This window comes from Harpia harpyja, chromosome 4 (genome assembly GCF_026419915.1).
Source record: "Harpia harpyja isolate bHarHar1 chromosome 4, bHarHar1 primary haplotype, whole genome shotgun sequence".
NCBI lineage: Eukaryota > Metazoa > Chordata > Aves > Accipitriformes > Accipitridae > Harpia > Harpia harpyja.
In genome coordinates, this window is record NC_068943.1 from 32,582,879 (window position 1) to 32,600,077 (window position 17,199).

Genomic DNA, 17,199 nt, shown 5'->3' on the forward strand with positions numbered 1-17,199 from the left:
GGCTGAAAGTGGGAGCCAGTGAAGTAAATAACACAGTCAGACATCAAGTTGACTAATAGTCCATTGACAAAAAGGCTCTATTTCCTTTTCCTGGGAACTGAGTACCTAATTAAGCCCGTTAAGTTGGCGGGTCTCCCCACCCTTTTGAGTGGAAGTCAGGTGTCCTCAGAGGTGTGGAAACGTGATGACATCCTAAGTGTCAGAGTGGTGCTGGACCCCATCAGGAGACCTGTTGCCTCGTGGCACAGCCACTGCTGAACAGTCCCCCCCTCTTACTGTGTTACGCCACGGCTGGTGTCTTGAGCCTTTACCTTCTCAGGCTAGTTGTGAAGTGAACAACAAAGATTCTCACACAGGAGAAACCGTTATAAAAGAAGATCAGGAGGCATAGGGCCCACTTGCTGCAGTTGGGCCAGTACGTGTATTCCCATGCTCACATCCACTGTGTCAGCTGGAACCTCCAGTTCGGATGTCCTGCAGCAGAGGTCTGGAGGAAGAAAACCGGTGGGTTCCCAAGGCAACGTTATTACCCAGGTTACCAACCTCAGGCACTCATACAGAAAAAAGGGGAACAATGCAGGAATACCAGTCATCTCCCATTCCCTGTTACTTTAAAAGCAGGAATCAAGGGAATTATACTAGCCGTTGCCCTAAAACTCAAGGGCTTTGCAGATTTTCTGCTTCTCGTAGTTCATACAGTGGAGATGAGGAATATTGAGCTGAAAATTGCAGATTGACATGTCAGCTGCAGTCAGAATGGCTCCTACCAGGAGTTTGGACATACTAAGTCAGCCAAAAGACTTAGGCAAATGTGGTTATCCAGCCTACACATATGAGGTGGAAAGACGTTCTCATGTACTCCTGCGAAGCTTATCGGTACTTTTATTCCAGTCTAAATTTCAAGCTAAAACTTTCAATTGTAGCAGAGAGGGGAAAGTAAATTAATGAAATATATCTTCAAAAAGTTGCGCCTGCTTGGGAAGTCTGAAAAAGAAATTGTAAGAACTCATCCACTCATATTTCTCTCCTTTGTCACGTTCTGAAGGTGACAGCCAGTTGTTAAAATGCTACCTTCAAACACTTTACAATAAATTCTGGCAATACAATATTTTCTGAAGACCTGTAAGTCTTATTTGAAGTTCATGTCTAAAATCCTCTTGTTTCTAAGTTTAGGTTATATTATGAATGCTAACTCTTCCTGAATTTTATATTCAGACATACTTTAGAAGATCTGGAAAATTTATTAGCATGATAAAACGTAAATAGTGATATAGTTCATTTTGTCAAAGAGCCTAGAGCTTCTGGACACATCGTTCTCCAGTAACAACACTGTACCACATGAAACAACTTAAAGTAGTTTTTTTAATGTGCATGCTCAAAATTTAGCTAAATCGGTATTGAATCACATGGCCCAAGTTTGAAAGTGTGAGTATCTGTCATATCTCATCAAAGTCGCAGGTATGTTAGGGTAGAATTTGCTATCTTTTCATTAATTTGTAAAGTTGCTCTACCAGCGGGGGAGGAATTTGTATGATTTCTGCCTTTTCCTCACCCTTTCCTTTCTCTCTGGTATTCCTAAAATGAGTAACACTCAAGTTTCCTGTTTTCCTTTTTTTGTAAACAAGACCAATTTTATTTTCTTTTAGCAATTTAACAGTGTAAACTTTTGGCCATAATATTGAAGAGTTGTGTATATAAAGATTTGTGTCTCGCCAGTTCATGCCAGGAGGAGGACATACACTCTTATTTAGACACATGCAAGCGAGACTGAAGAAAGATGTGTCCAGAAAGGAAATTATGAAATGCACCTGCTCTTCTGTTTTTTTCCTTTGTTCATAATTTTTAGCTAGGTTCTTCATGGTTACAAGCTTTTTTTTCCTCACAGAAAGGCAGGTTTCAAATGAGAATACAGAAGTCTAAAATGGTAACGGGCTTCTGCTTTGGTACGTCAGGCTTCCTCTGTTTATTTTGGCTGGTAAATGTGCTTTGCTATCAATTCCGCATTGCATGGGTTTACAAAATCAGGATAAACAGCTTTCCACAAATAAAACTATACATACTGCTTCATGCTGTGCATCTGGGGTACTTACTTTGTCATGACTTCTAATACTGTTTTATCATCAATGAATGTACAAACATGCTTGGATCATGTAAAGAAGGAAATGACACAATATTTCCCTAATGTTGAAAACTGTTTGCCAAGTGGTTATGATGAAAATTCAAACACTAGGAATCATAGGCTTCCTTCTGAAACTTTATGTAATGGTTTGATTAATGTTGAAATTAATGTAATTTGTTGAAATAATTTAAGCTGTACAAGGAGCGTTTTAATTAATTATACTAAGCCATCGAGAAAATAAAATTTGTACAGGTACTGTTTTACTCAGTTGTTATTCTCTCCTTGGTTCTCTGAAAAATGTTTGTTTAAAAATATCTGTACTTGTTCTTGCTCTTATCTCTTTTTCTCTGTGGGATGAAGGCAGCAAGCAGTGTGAAGTGAAAAATAATGTATTTACTAACCAGAAAAAAAAATTGTTTTTTCCCAGTAAAACTTTCTTTTTTATTTTGCAAGTATCAGACTTCTGTATCATATTCCTGTGTAATGGTTGTAAACACTCTTTTATTTTTAAGGTTATTCTTGTGCAAGTTAATCCAGGGGAAGCATTTACAATAAGAAGAGAAGATGGACAGTTTCAGTGCATTACAGGTAAAGCTAATAAATTCATTTTAATATTTCCTGAGTCTGCATCAGGATAAATAAAAGGCACTTTGTGGTGTAAAAGTAAAAGACTGACAGAAATTATTTTAAATACAAGAGCCATTTAAAGACCTAAAAGATTAGGTTCTAAGGTTCATTTGATTTAGATTTCTCTACCATAAACAAAGTACTTTTTCTTATATTAGATGAAATTAAATTTCTTGGGGGGGGGGGGACACACGACATTTTCAGTTTGCAAAGCAAACAGGGAAGTGCTGTGGTAGCAACTTCTGACTAACCTCATTTATTACATAGACCTCAGATTAAAAGCTACAGTTGCTAATTTGGTTTGAGTTTATTTTCTTATTCTTTGCTGTCATGTAGACATTGTTTGCCTGTCCCCACAGTAGCTGTCTGTTATCCCACTAATAGTTTTTCATTATCTCTAGGGGCCTAATTGTGTCCTTTCTGAGTTCTAGCAAGTGCAGCTTCAAAACACAAATGCTTTGTGTAAGTGTAGCATCCCTGTATGCAGTGGTCAGTTTGGATGTTTTATATTCTGAATGAAAATACCCACCAGTTAAGCCTATCTACAGCTGCAAGAAACAAGCAATCAGAAGTTATTGCTGTTTAGAATGCCACTTCACTGTGTTATAAGAAAGTATCTACAGATTCAGCTATCAGGTCACTTTTTTGCTGGTTATCTTCTGGGCCAATGAATCCTACCTTTTTTTTTTTTTTTTTTTTTTCCTTCCCTCTTGGATGTTGGCCCAGCTTCAACAGATACTGTTCTGGGAAGTTGAAGCAAGTATTTTCCGGCTCTTTTCCTCACTTTCTCCAGTCTGAGAAGAGATGAAAGGTCTGGTTTCCAGTGTCATAGGCAGATCCTTTGGCTACAAAATAACTGATTAAAAAGAGACTTTGGATTGTAATTAAGTTTATAGCGACAATTCTTAAAGTTTACATGTCTGTTAGCACCATTTTTCAAAACTTGTGCTGGTTGCGTAGTATTGTTGCTGCCTTTGAGCCACAAATGAATCGGTGTTGCAGCTCACAGTTCTATAGGGCTTATTTGAAACACAGCTGTGTAATAGTTACTTGGCAATATTTGAGGGGAACATAGTGATTTTTTTTGTCTTGCAATTTAAGTTAAAGAACAGATAAAATGTATTTTACTTCTCTTGCACAAAATACTGAAGAGAGTGGCATGCATTGCATTTTTGGTTTTAATTTTGACTTATCAGATGGGCTTAGTGGAGGGGGGGAATGAATTGATGCTTTCCTTGCATGATCATCTTGAAAGCAGGAAGTGTGTGATGAACTGCAAAAATATTGAGATCATATCTTTATAGATACGCTTCTACCCTTTCACGGTACAGCTTTTATCCTTGCCTGGTCTGTCTTGCTTTCCGAGTAGGCTGCTCACTATTGTGATTTGATTCAGCTGCTGATTTCTTCATGCTTTAAATATGAAAGTGAGCGTGAGCAGTTATTAGACAATTGTTGCTGGGTCTCACTAAGTCTAAGCTCAGGTATGGTCTTTACAACTTTCCTGAAAAGTGGCACTGGCCATCTTGGAACACACATCCCAAATGAGTTCCAGAGCTTTTGCAAACCTCCTGTCGTATAGACATTCTCCTTGTCCTTCCCCCTTCCAGGACGTGAAAGTATGGCTTACAGTTGGTAGTAAAACAGAGGGCACAGAGGTTTTTCATATCTGTACATTCACTAATCTTAGAACAGAAGCTGAGTTGCACATGATCTTATGTATGTTGCTTTTCTGGTCTATTCTTGCCACTCCTGAGACATTTCTGTGTTTCATGAGTGCTATGCCAACAGATCTTTCTGCCTTTTGGCTCGTTGGGTCTGTCTGGCTTAAAGAAGAAATTCCCTTAGTAACTGATGCTGTACTTTTTTCGTTGTATGTATTGCAACTAATGAGCAATGTCTACTTTCCTGTTTTCTGTGTATAGATTTGTATAAAGTGAACCATTTCAGATGATGCACACTGCAGAAAGTCATTTGGTATTGGTCGTCCTTTTTGCTCTGCCACAACTTCTCAAACATAGTTTGCCCTTGACTTGGCTACAAAATGGATGGCCAGTCTGCAAAACAGGTTGTAGCCACAGGAGACTACTGCGCTGACTCTAAAGAAAGCAAGCTTGCATCAGTTCCCTGTTATATTCTTCAGTGCATGCACTCAGCTATTAAGTCAAATCAGCTAAAGATGTGGAAATACATAATGAGTATAGTTTGGAGGAAACCTTATAAACATGCAGAGATGCTTATTTTAAAAAAAGGCACAAAGAAAGCAAAGATGGCTGAAATTCAGTGGAGATGCAATCAGTGGGAAGTTACTTTAGTTATTATAATTTTTCTTAATACTTGTTTCCAATCTCAGTTTTTCCTTTAAATATTTACCCATCTTTATATTCTTTTCTGACTGTATTGACTTAAAAGCCTCTGCAAAGAATGCATGCTCGGCTTTTTCTGTGATGTACTATGTAAAAAGAGGTAGTATTACATACGTTAAAAATGTGTATCTGTATACTACTTTGCAAAACCACAGCACATATTGCCCACAGAAAAATTGTAATTATATACAACAAATATATTGCATATTGCAATTAATATGTTTTTGTCTTGTATAACACTTGGAATCCACCCGGAGGCAAAGCATTAGTATAAGCAAAGATTTTTCATGAAATGGACTTAATACTTTATTACAGGCATTCCCTTATCCCTTTCAAAATGAGCCTTGTAAAGCTTACATGCATAATTCACAAGACTTACTTATTTGTGGTAGAATGGTAAGTGACCACCAAACAAATCTCTCTTCCTTTCTGATGTTTGCTTTCTAAAATGAACTGGTTCTGAGAACTTCATTTACTTCATATTTTGTGAGATGTTCAATATTCTACAAATAACAACGACTTCAGTTCAATGTTGACCATAGTATAATTTTTTTTTAAGGAACAGAAAATTTTCAAGTACTATTTTTCTAAGCCTGTATTCTAATTTATATTTAGCAAAATGGTGGTTAGCAAATATGTTGTCTCTTTGGAGTAAAGTCTTACCAAAAGATATCCAAGGAAAAAGAGAAATAATTTGGGATTACAAAGGATAGTTAAGAATTTGGAATGTTACATATTGACCAAAGATGAAAACAATAAAATGTAAATTCAGGTTCTTGCAAGGCAATTTGCATGGGCATATGTTTAAATTGAAATTATGTATGTATAATACTAAAATGAAAGAATGGAAGTTGATAAGTAGTGAGCTGCTTCTGGATGGATCCCCAGTAGAAGTCCAGATACAGTAGGTTGGGTGATTTGGTAAGTGACTGTTCCTTGGATAATTCTAGATGTCTCTTGTGCTTTATTGCTGGTCAATTCACCTTGAGATTGACTTCAGCAGAGAGAGCAATGTGGATTGTTTATAAATCTGACTGTAAAGTTAATTGTATTTTCTTGCATCATATTCCTGTCTGTTGGAAACATTGAGATGCTCCATCAATCTTTGTACTGCTCTTGTCATAGTTATTTTATTTGTAAAGAGAACTATACTTACTTTGGATACTCTATACATAGGGTAAAACTTCTCAACCTGAAAACAAGGAGAGACGGTGTCTCTCCAGGAGAAATGAGAGGTGTGAGTGAAGTGACTATTTTAGAGCTGTCCTTGAATCAATGAAGCAATGAAAACTTAAAGCACCAATTAATGGAGAAGCACACTGTGCTTTTTCTGTGAGCTAAGCCTCTGAAGAAAATGCTACATTTATACCCAGGTCTCTGTACCGACTTACCATCTGTTTGCTGGTATAACTCTGTTTTTGAAGTATGGTAAGTGAGAAGTGGCTTCTTAATGTGGGCTGCTTCTATGGCAGTTAAGATTGGGTGAAAAGGCTCTTAAGATTATTTGCTGGTTTGAATCCTCTTAAGGGTGGCAAAAGTGGTGGTTAAGGGACCTTTCCTCTTTGGTGAATCCCATTCCTTTATTTTGGCGAGTTTTGATGACTTAAAATAATTTGTGTATTTTATTCTTTGTGTCTTACATTTATATTTCTGTAAAATAAGAAGCGTGGTTGCTTTATATTTCTGTATTTATCAATCTTGGATCTTAGTTGCTTTTCTGTTATACGTATTTTGACTTAAATACAGCTTCAAATGAGCACTTCTGTGTGCTAGTGGCCATTTTTCTGATTTTATAAAACTTTTTTTTTGGCTGCCTACTGGTTTGTCTGATAGCGATGACTTCTGCCCCTTCTTGAAGCAACTTCAATTTAAACCATTTGTCAGTCTCTTTACTTTCCAAAGACAGTGTTTTTCTTGCTGGATAGATAGGAAGATATCTGTCTGGGTATCCATGTGTTAGACCAAAATGTTTATTTTCAGAAGAGCTCTTTTAAATCTATGAAACTGTTCTCACATATACTCAGACTTATGTGGAAACTTTCCTTAAGCCAAAATTTTCTTCTGTTAGTGAAATAATCAGCTACATTACAGTGATTCAGAAAACCAGGTTTGAAATGTATGAATGGGCTCTCTTTGTAGAAGTGAATTACTGCAGATCACTCATTCATGAATTCTTCGTATTGCAGAATAAATGAATGAAGATGACTCATCTTGAGCACATTTTGTAACAGTCCCAAGTTACAGCTAAGGGCTATTAAATGTTACTTGACATAATAAGGGAGACCATGTTCTATATGTCTCTGCAAAGGATAATTGCCATTTTTATAATAAATTAAGAAAATCTATGTAAATTAGAATGAGTCATAAATACTTCATGCTTTGAAATGAAATGAAGTATCAGTATTAAGGTTAGTCTCTGGGATAAAAGTTCAGCAATCTTAACCTCGGGGTTTTTTTCTCTTTAAAATAAGGAATAAAATACTTCTGAAAAGTGTTTTCAAGGAAGTCAAGAGGAAAAGATCATCACATCAATTCTGAGACTACAGCAGTGAAACACAAACCTTAGTTCATTCTAAGATTAACTTCAGCTTTGCAACAGCAAACCTGCCCATTACCCAGGATATTGTGTGAATAAAACTGTTATAGAATTATAGAATGGTTTGGGTTGGAAGGGACCTTCAAAGACCATCTAGTCCAACCCCCTGCCATGGACAGGGCCATCTTTCACTAGATCAGGTTGCTCCATCCAACCTGGCCTTGAACACTTGCAGGGATGGGGCATCCACAACTTCTCTGGGCAACCTGTGCCAGTGCCTCACCACCCTCATCATAACAGATTTCTTTCTTATGTCTGATCTAAACCTACCCTTTTTCAGCTTAAAACCGTTGCCCCTTGTCCTGTCACAACAGGTCCTGGTAAAAAGTCTCTCTCAGTCTTTCTTGTAGGCCCCCTTTAGGTACTGGGGGACTGCTGTAAGGTCTCCCCGGAGGCTTCTCTTCTCCAGGCTGAACAACCCCAACTCTCAGCCTTTCTCCATAGCAGAGGTGTTCCAGCCCTCTGATCGTTTTCGTGTCCCTCCTCCGGACCCGCTCCAACAGGTCCATGTCTGTCCCATGCTGAGGACCTCAGAGCTGGGTGCAGGACTGCAGGTGGGCTCTCACCCGATGGGAGCAGAGGGGCAGAATCCCCTCCCTCGACCTGCTGCCCACACTGCTTGGGATGCAGCCCAGGACACGGTCGGCTTGCTGGGCTGCGAGCGCACGTTGCCACCTCATGTCTAGTTTTTCATCCACCAGTACCCGCAAGTCCTCCTCTGCAGGACTGCTTTCAATCTATTACTTGCTGTTATCTGCTGCCAGCTGTCATGCAGGTTTGGTTGTTTTCAGGTAGCGTTAGAGCAACCAAGCTGAACGTTTTAAAATCCAAATGCAACTGCTATTCAAGTACATTTAAACCAAAAAGAACCCTAGATTTATTTTGTTCCCAGTAACATCTGGTCCTTTGGTGTTGAGTTTTATTTCAAACTAATTTATTAATACTGGAGGTGGTTAAAGACCAGTCATAAATGCTGTACGAGTTGCCGCAAACCACTCAGAAGGGACTTGGCTAGTTGTTAATGGTCATTGGAAGATGATTCTTTCTCAAGAAGACCACAGCTTATTATCAAATCCTAAACCCACTGTTTTAAGTGGAGGAAGTGTGCACTGTCGTTCTGTGGTGATTTTAGAATGTACTAGGGTACCTGGCACTGCAGTAGTGGTCCTATATATTGGCTTTAAGGGTGACATCACCTCTAGAAATACCGTATTTTGTTTGTTAAATTACTTGGTATCCACCTTAGAGCACTGGGCAAAGTTTAGGAATGAAAGAATAATTATTTAAATTCATAGATCTGTAGTAATGGAACAACATAGCAAACCCAATAAAACACTGTTAACAAGAATTCTCTTCTTGACCATCTCTTGTTTTCTAGGTAGCTTGAGAGTCTGGATAATGAACCCTTACAAGTAAACCCAGATGTGCATACAAAGGTTTTAGTGCTTTAGTTTTCCTGCTCCCATTAAGAACAGCTTACTGGAGCCACCCAGAGAAGCTGCTCTGGGTTATCTTTTCTTTCTGTAGCCCAAGAAGAAAATAATTCTTCATACTTGTTTCCATTTACCTGTTTCTCATTTCTAAATACTGAAATGTTACACGATGACGTGTAAGTTTATTTGCTTTCCTTTTTGTCTTCAAAGATGCTCTACAGTTTTTCTCCACTGTAGCCTTCTGAAGGCACACATGTAAGGTTTTATACATCAGTTCATTTAAAAAACAAACAAACAAACCAAAAAACCACCACCAAAACCCCACCCTAAATGGTAAATCATTTCAGTTGTCTTATCCCTTCCTTCTGTGTGAGTGCTGTAGAGGACTAAACATGGTATGTAAGGCTGAAACTGGATGTGGATACTTAGATTAACCTCACCTACACATGAATTTTAGGATCTCTGTCAGAAGTATTTAGAGGGCCTTTATAAAAGGCATTGAGGAAAGCTAAGATAAGTCAACTGAAAGTATGAGGTCACAGCAAGCTACACTCACTTGAAGCCACTTAACTCTTGGTTGAGGATGTCCATGTAGAGTTTCAGAGCTGAGTCTAGGAGTAGCTTAACTTTAAAGCACCTCTGTTTGGAAATGACCTTCAATAAATACATTTTAAAATAGTTTTATAGATGTTTGTATTTCCAGGTACCTACAGTCAAACTAAAAATAATAAGAACGTTGGTATTGGTCAGCTATGCAGGAGTAGTTGGATGGAGATATAGCAAATACCCTTCTGATACAGTAAAGAAATAATGATGGATTTAAGCCCTCACTGTAGTGTATGTAGAATGCTCATGTATTGGCTTTGACACATGGGAGAAATCTAGTCTGTAATTCAGGTGCTATTGGCAGGTAAAACTTGCCTGTAAGCCCTGTTGCTGCAGCTTTTCTAGTACTACTGCTAGTATTGTGCTGAATTAAAGCTAGCTCGGGTACGTCTACTTGATTCTGTAGTCCTTTTTGCAATAGGGCAGAGGCAGTCTTCGCTCTTTTCAGGACCATTTCTCAAACTTGTTTTACTAACTCAGCAAAACTTGCAAAGTAGTGCAAAACAAGGTCATTCACCTGACCAGAATTAACCGTAGCAATCCAGAAGTCTGTTGTTTAGATCTGGCTCTTTCTGCTCCGAGAGTGGCCATGAGAATTAGCCTCGTAACAGGCTCCCTCAGCCTTCTCTGGGAGCTGCCTGACCTTCTCCTCTGTGAAGTCTGATAACTGACCAGGTCTTGGTGGTCCCAGTCCCCTCTGGCCCTTAAAGAGGTAGTCAGGGATGATACAAGAAGCTGTTGCTGGAAAAGCTTACTTTATCATGCTGCTTTTCTGCCAGAGCAGCTCACATTACTGTTGTGCGCACTTTGTTAGGATTATAAATACTAGATTTCTAAAACATGCTATTCCCAGAATAAACTAAACTTGGCAAAAGTTTTATAAATAAAGCAAACTAGACCTGTTTTATCACCTTCTGCAGCAACAAATTAAAAAAACAAAAAACAACAAAAAAAAACAGATTAAAAGGGAAATGCATTAATTCAGATCTCTCTCACAATGTTGGCTATAGTGTGTTTACGGAGAATAATTTTTCTGTCATTGATTTCTGTTAATGTGTTAAATAGATCTAATATCTTTATATGGACAAAACGACTAACATTTTTGCCTTGGTTATTTTCTCATTCTTCTATTAGATATTTTTCTAACTTTTATTCTGTCTTGACTTATTTCACACATTTTGAGATGTGAATGAGTTCATAACTTACTACATTCATTATAAAGGTTCAGTCAGGTTCTCCTTACCTGTCTTATTTTCCTGTATATTCTGATCAGTTAATCTTCCCTTATATCTTCTCTAATTTCCCCCTTTATTCCCTCTTTTCACTACACTGCAAGCTCCACATTGCAAACCCAGCCTGACTGTAGGAAGGTTCTGGAGACATTTGTTTGAAATATCAGTGCTTCAGCTGCATACTGAAGACATCTAATTTTAGGTGTCTAAATGTGTGTTTCTATATGTGGCCTTGGATCTAAGCTCCCATTATAACTAGTAAAGATTTAGTCACTAACTGTAGTACAGTCAGTGCATTTCAGCTGACATCAGTTTGCACTGAATAGCTTTCCAGGCATGGTCTGTACTGACTAGATCTCTACTTGCTATAATGGGAGTTTAAAGTCCTAACTTGCACGCAGACACGTAATTTTGGACACCTAAATGAGATGTCTCCATAATGGATCTAAAGCCTGGCTATTATAAGCTCAAATAAGTAAGACTACATCCTGAAAACATCTCACTTGAGTGCGTTGTTTCACAGTTGTACCCACAGCGAATGTCTTTGTCCTCAAGCATTTGAACTCTTTGAACTCATCCATTTCCATAAGCACCTCACATCTCATGTTTTACAAGGAAGGTACCAGCACTTGGAGGTGCATGTTGGGAATGGTGTTACCACCCGAAGTTGCAGCTAGAGAATGCCCCTAAAAATAGGGTTCCATGACTGTAGACAGTCATGTCTAGCCCCCAAGGCTGTGCAGTATTAACTCAGACTGCTGAGATTCAGGTGCTACTGGGGGCTGAGTCTGGAATCAGTTGGATGAGTCTTGTATGAAGCATTTCAAGCTTGACAGGTCTGCGTCTGGCACTGTTATAATAGTCCCCTGGCATTGTAGTCAGTTCATCTGTTTTTCTTCCCCGACTATGCTGTTGATGGGAAAGAAATAGACCTGTAATACTTGCTTTATGGGGGAAAAAGAGGGGAAAATTTATGTAGGATCTCTTCTCGGTTTCTAATGTAAGCAGGTAGTTTGTCTAATGTAAGTAGTTAGCAGTTTGAAGTAAATCAAAGATCAGAGATGCAGGCAGAGGAATCTGAAAAAAATTTTACTTAATATTTTCACTTAATATCCTAACATTTAGAATAACTTAGGCTGATAGCATTTTCTGTATCTTAATTGGATGCAATCTGGTTGGTTGAAATACTAAAGTTTCATGAAGATTGCTATTATACTAAACAGAGTTAAAGAAGTTTCTCAATTTCATTATCTGATTAATTCTTTAAAAACAAATTGTGCTTTTATAGAAACTCAAACTTAACGTTTTTAAGTTGACTTTGCACTGGGTTTCATGAAAATGGAAAGGCTGGAACTTTGTGCATCAGAGACTTCTTTTGTTAAATCCTCTGTCACCATGTGTACAGTATGAATACAGGCTAACGTGTCATCTGTTGGAAAATGCTACAGATTGTTAGTTGAGACTCCAGGAAATTTCTTCATAGTTCTACACTGTGAGATTCAAGTTGTATTGCTACATCCTTGATTGATAGCTGTAGCTGTGGAAGTATTCAGACTTCTATCAAAGAATTACTGTTAACAAAGAAACAGCTTTTAATCAATTTTGATTTACTCTTGTTCTATTTGTACTCTAAAAAGTAGTTGTGGCTGCCTTATCTTATGGACCACTCTCAGGTACGTGGTAGTTGTGAAGGGTGGCAGACAGACTGGGAAGGAAACCAAGGTCTTTGTGGGAGTGGAGCAGCTCTCCCGGCCATTATTTTTCCGGAGTTCTTGAGGCAGAGCAAGCTCCACACACATGCCGAGGCTGCCACAGCCACACCAGCACCTTCCAGGGCCTGACATTGTTCTGCCTCCATGCTTTCTCTGTCAATGGTAAAAGTTGTGTAGAAGAGGGCCAAGATAGCAAAAGAAAGAGTCCAGGGGACTAGTCTCCCTTCATTTTCACCTGTGCAAGGCTACTGTGTTGTCTGCGTGGGTCCAGGTACACTTTTCTTGCCAGAATGTAATACCTCATTCCAGGGATTTTTTTATCCTGTTCTTAGGATTGCTTTTTTTCTAATGGATGAATCAGCATCACATGGCTTGATAGATATGGCTGTGCATGTGTTATTAATAGTAAATGATTATAGTTGTCTTTTTTTTTTGACTGTCTGTTAAATGACTGAGGTTTTGTCAGCTTGCGTGACTTACATGATCATGACACTCTTCAACTTCATTAAAATCATGGTAATACAACTTCCCTTCCCCTTCTTCCTTTTGCAGACATGCCACAATCTGTTTTACATCTAAAGCAGTTTATTATCTAAATGAGGGAAAGGAAGAAGAGGAGAAAGATAACAAGGTCATTACAAATATATAGCCTAGCTGTGCACAAATATAAACAGCTACTGTGTAATGTGACTTAACGACCAATTACAAGCATGTAAGTTCAGCCACTTAAAGCCATTAAGAAACAGTGTAATTACATGGGTTTCAAACAAAGTTGGAAGGGCCAGATTCACTAGTAGTAAATACAGCTATCCACAGTGCTGTTCTTGTTTTCTTTTTGCCAAAGAGAAGCTCTTTCTCACACTGCAAAGAGCCTTCCAGAAAATGCAGCTGTCTGGAGCAGGTGCCATAGGACACCATCTAAAGGGCCTCATATTTTTTCAAGTGACTGTACAGCACCCAATAACTTAGAGATGGGTCTCAAGTTAATGGTATTAGAGCTGCTAGAGCAGCTGACTATACCTTCCTTCCCTTTTGATGAATCCGCTATTCTGTTAGCATATGGCTTATGTCCTGTGCCTGTTCTCAATTTGTTTTTCCGGTAACCCGTTCTCCAGCAGTTTTACTTATCCTGTCCCTTTGGTGCTCTACATATGGACCATCTTCATAAATACTGTGTATATTGTGTTTCCCTTGGATCATCTTGATAGTTGTGTTCAGAGGTAGAATGGATGTGCCTTCCAAGGCAACCAAAGAAAGAGCTGCAATAAGAACTATGAATGCCAAACTGATAGTCTGTGAATTGCTTCATTAATAATTCTTAAAAGGTATTAATATGGAATTGTAGTTTCAGTAAGATGTGAATAAGTTACTCTGAGTAGGATAGTGAGTGTTCCTCAGCATAACCTCTTTATAACGAAGTATTGCAACAACCATAGAAAAATCTTATGAAATATGGATAGGTCATTTAAAGTAGAAGGGCTGCGCTGAAAAAAGACCACAACAGGACTGTGGGCTGAGCAAAGTCCCAAAGTAGGGAAAGCCCTACTTGTAAAACACAGCTTTAGCAAGCCAGTTCCAAAAACTAACCAAAAAACCAAACCAAACTACTAAAGCAGATGAAAACAATCAAATTCCCAGGAAGACAGCAGGGTCGAGGAGCTGTGACTTATTGATACCGTAGCCTTCTCTTCTAAGAATCAAAATGAAAGTTGAAGACTACAGAGGGAAGGAGAAAGATGTGTCCACAGAGAGTTCTCAGCCTTTCTCTTTTTCTCTGTTTTTCCTACAAGTTGTGTTTAAGATAGCCTCTTGAAAGACAGCATTTAAGTGAAGTGCTACTGTGTTAAATCCCCAGCTGCTTTAGCCTTGAAGAGATTGTGCTCTGAAAGGCACCACTCTATTGACAGAGTTAGCTCTTCTGGTTTATGCAGTAAAACTCTTAAGTAGCAGGTAGATTTAGAAAATTATATGAAACATACTTAAATTTGCATTTGTTCTTTCTTTTTGTTATGCTTTCCATGTATTTTGTTTCTTGTTTTGGGATCAGGCACAGAATTGTTTTGTTCAATTTTAAAAAAAACTAAGTTTAATCTTACCTAGCTTTTAAATTCAGTTAAATCTGAAATCTGACTTTTTACTCTTATTTTTCAAAAGATAGTACGTACAAATAAAGCTGTCTTGCAGGCAGATCCTTGGAGTGCCTAAAGCCCAAGATGAGTTTGGGAATTTGAGAAGCTAAACTATTTTTTTTTTTTTCTTAAAGAGAATTTTTTTTCTGAATTGGATAGTAAGGGGTCAAAAGCAGAGTGACTACTTCTGATTTAGTGTGACACTACTGTCAGCGCAATTTGGGGGAGCAGCTGGTGACTTAAGCACTGCATCAGGGAGTGAAAATATTTAGTAAGTTACAAGGGCAGCTTGAGCAACTTTGAACCAAAGTTCTTCCAGCATGAATGTGTTTTAAAAATCACCTGCTAAGAGATCTGAAAAATAAAAGTGAATATCAGCAAAAGCTGAGCAGAGATGCAGAGGAGTGGCTAGTGTGAGCCTAACTTCCACTCATTTCCCCGACTTGTACTGCAAATGGGTACAAGAGGACTGGCAAGCATGAGTTTTTGAGATTGATCGTTGACGGTTTCATGACTTTTTACTGTGGACTTCTGGCCCATGTGTGTTAGAACAGTGCTTTTCTACACAGGTTGTAAATCTGACATGATGTGTATGTAGCCTTTTCAATAAAATATTTGTAAAAGGTGTGTTTTTACACCCTTCTAATTCTTACACAAAGAAAGATTGCATAAAAAGGAGGAACATGTACCTTGGAAATACCTTATCTTTTCTCTTAATTGCAGCTATATACACTCTGGAGTTTCCCTTCCAGCAAAGATATGACACATACTAGACTAGGAATCTTATTCATATGCCCACACAGCTTTATCTGTAGGTTGTTTCCCAAGTTCATCCTCTGACAGGTCTTTAAAATACCATCCAGAGCACTGATTTGCCCATAATAGCTTTCCAACTGTCCATTACGTTCATAGAATTTCAGTGTGTTGTCATTTTTTAATTTTTTTTTTTCAGTTACTCAGCCTCATCCTCTCATCTGAAAAACAGATCCATTATTTTTGATGGGAAAAATCTCGTCTCATCTTGGTGACAGTAGCTAAATAGAAAGGTGTTGGCTTTGGGGTTCTTTTCAGAAGCATGTAAATATGTGTTGCTGGATCATCATCTTGTACGGTGGCATTGTGCTGCTGTGTCTGGACAAGTAGTACATTGGCAGGTAAACGTTTCTGTGCAGCTTCAGAGAGCTGGACAGGAGGTCTGAAGTGCCTGGGAACATGCTACATAGAAAAAGAGGCTGAATGTCAGGTAAGGTTATGTCTATATAGCATATAGCTTTGGGGGTGTAAAGGCCAGTGAGATGTAAATAGGACTAGAGAATGCAGGTGTAAAGAATCGCAGGTATGCAGTGGTGTCTTGAGGCCAGATACCTGCATGTTGCCTGTCTCCATGCTGCAAAATTCAAAGCATAGTACAGAATGTTTTTTGATCTCTATCTCTAAAGAGCTTCAGCAGAGTCAATATAACCTTACTAATTTTTTTTTTTAAGGTTCTAAATTGTGGATGAAATAGGAAAGGATTGAATGCTAAAGCATGATGCACAACTAGCCTAGAATGTAAATATATCCCTTCTTAATCACTTAGTAACGAATGCACTCGGGTATCTTTCAGCTATCAAGGTATTCTAGAAATACTTGGCATTTCAGTGAATCTGATCATCCAAACAACTCCAATGGCATAAGAAATCTGTATTCCAGAAGTGGTAGAAGATCAACAACAACATGCATTAACTGTCTGAAGGAATGTTGTTTGAGTGGTACCCCTGAACTAGGTGAAATGCAGTTACATGCAATGGAAGGTCATGCATGAGATTAATAAATTATAAATGGGGATCTCCTCACTTGAAACTTGATAGGGAGGAGAAGGAGGAAGCAGGCCAGCTATTTGACTCACAAGATAGTACTTATCTCCAGTATAATGTATCTGTAAAGGTTACTGTGATCATAAAATGCATCAGGGTGGTTGTTGCTAGTATAGCTTGGGATGTTTAGTAGCATTTTACAGGATTCTGCTGAAACTTCAACTGTAATTTGATGATTCATGTTTACAAAAGATGAAATGAAGCTGATTCCAGGTGTTGTAGAAAAGAGGTACTAGGATATTCAGGAGAATAAGGAGCCTTTTATAAAAGGAGAGTAGGAAAGCTTGGTTGGTTTGGCTAAAAATGAGTTTTGTTAGGAATAGGTAAGTAAACACTAGGCATTAAAAAAAAAAAAACCAAAACAAATTTAATGCCAGAGCTGGTTTAGAGCCCAGCTGGATGTCAGAGGGCTATGAATAACTTTAATGTAATTAGAAGAAACCTCCTGGCTGCATAGGAGACTAATGCTCTAGAACAGCACTCCAGTGGGAGATGTATGGGTAAAAGAACTGACTGTTTTAAG

General features: G+C 38.3%; 1 protein-coding gene across 5 annotated transcripts in view; it reads left to right on the top strand.

Annotated features, from left to right (window-relative positions):
* Positions 1–17,199, top strand: part of FNDC3A (fibronectin type III domain containing 3A) — a 126,393-nt gene that overhangs the window by 39,501 nt on the left and 69,693 nt on the right. For 4 of the 5 annotated variants that reach the window (XM_052786140.1, XM_052786139.1, XM_052786141.1 and 1 more), the window contains one exon: positions 2,632–2,707. The exons of the other annotated variant lie outside the window; for it this stretch is intronic. In XM_052786140.1, the coding sequence (XP_052642100.1) occupies positions 2,632–2,707 (76 nt within the window). The remainder of the gene's footprint in view (positions 1–2,631; positions 2,708–17,199) is intronic. 5 annotated transcript variants of the gene reach the window in all.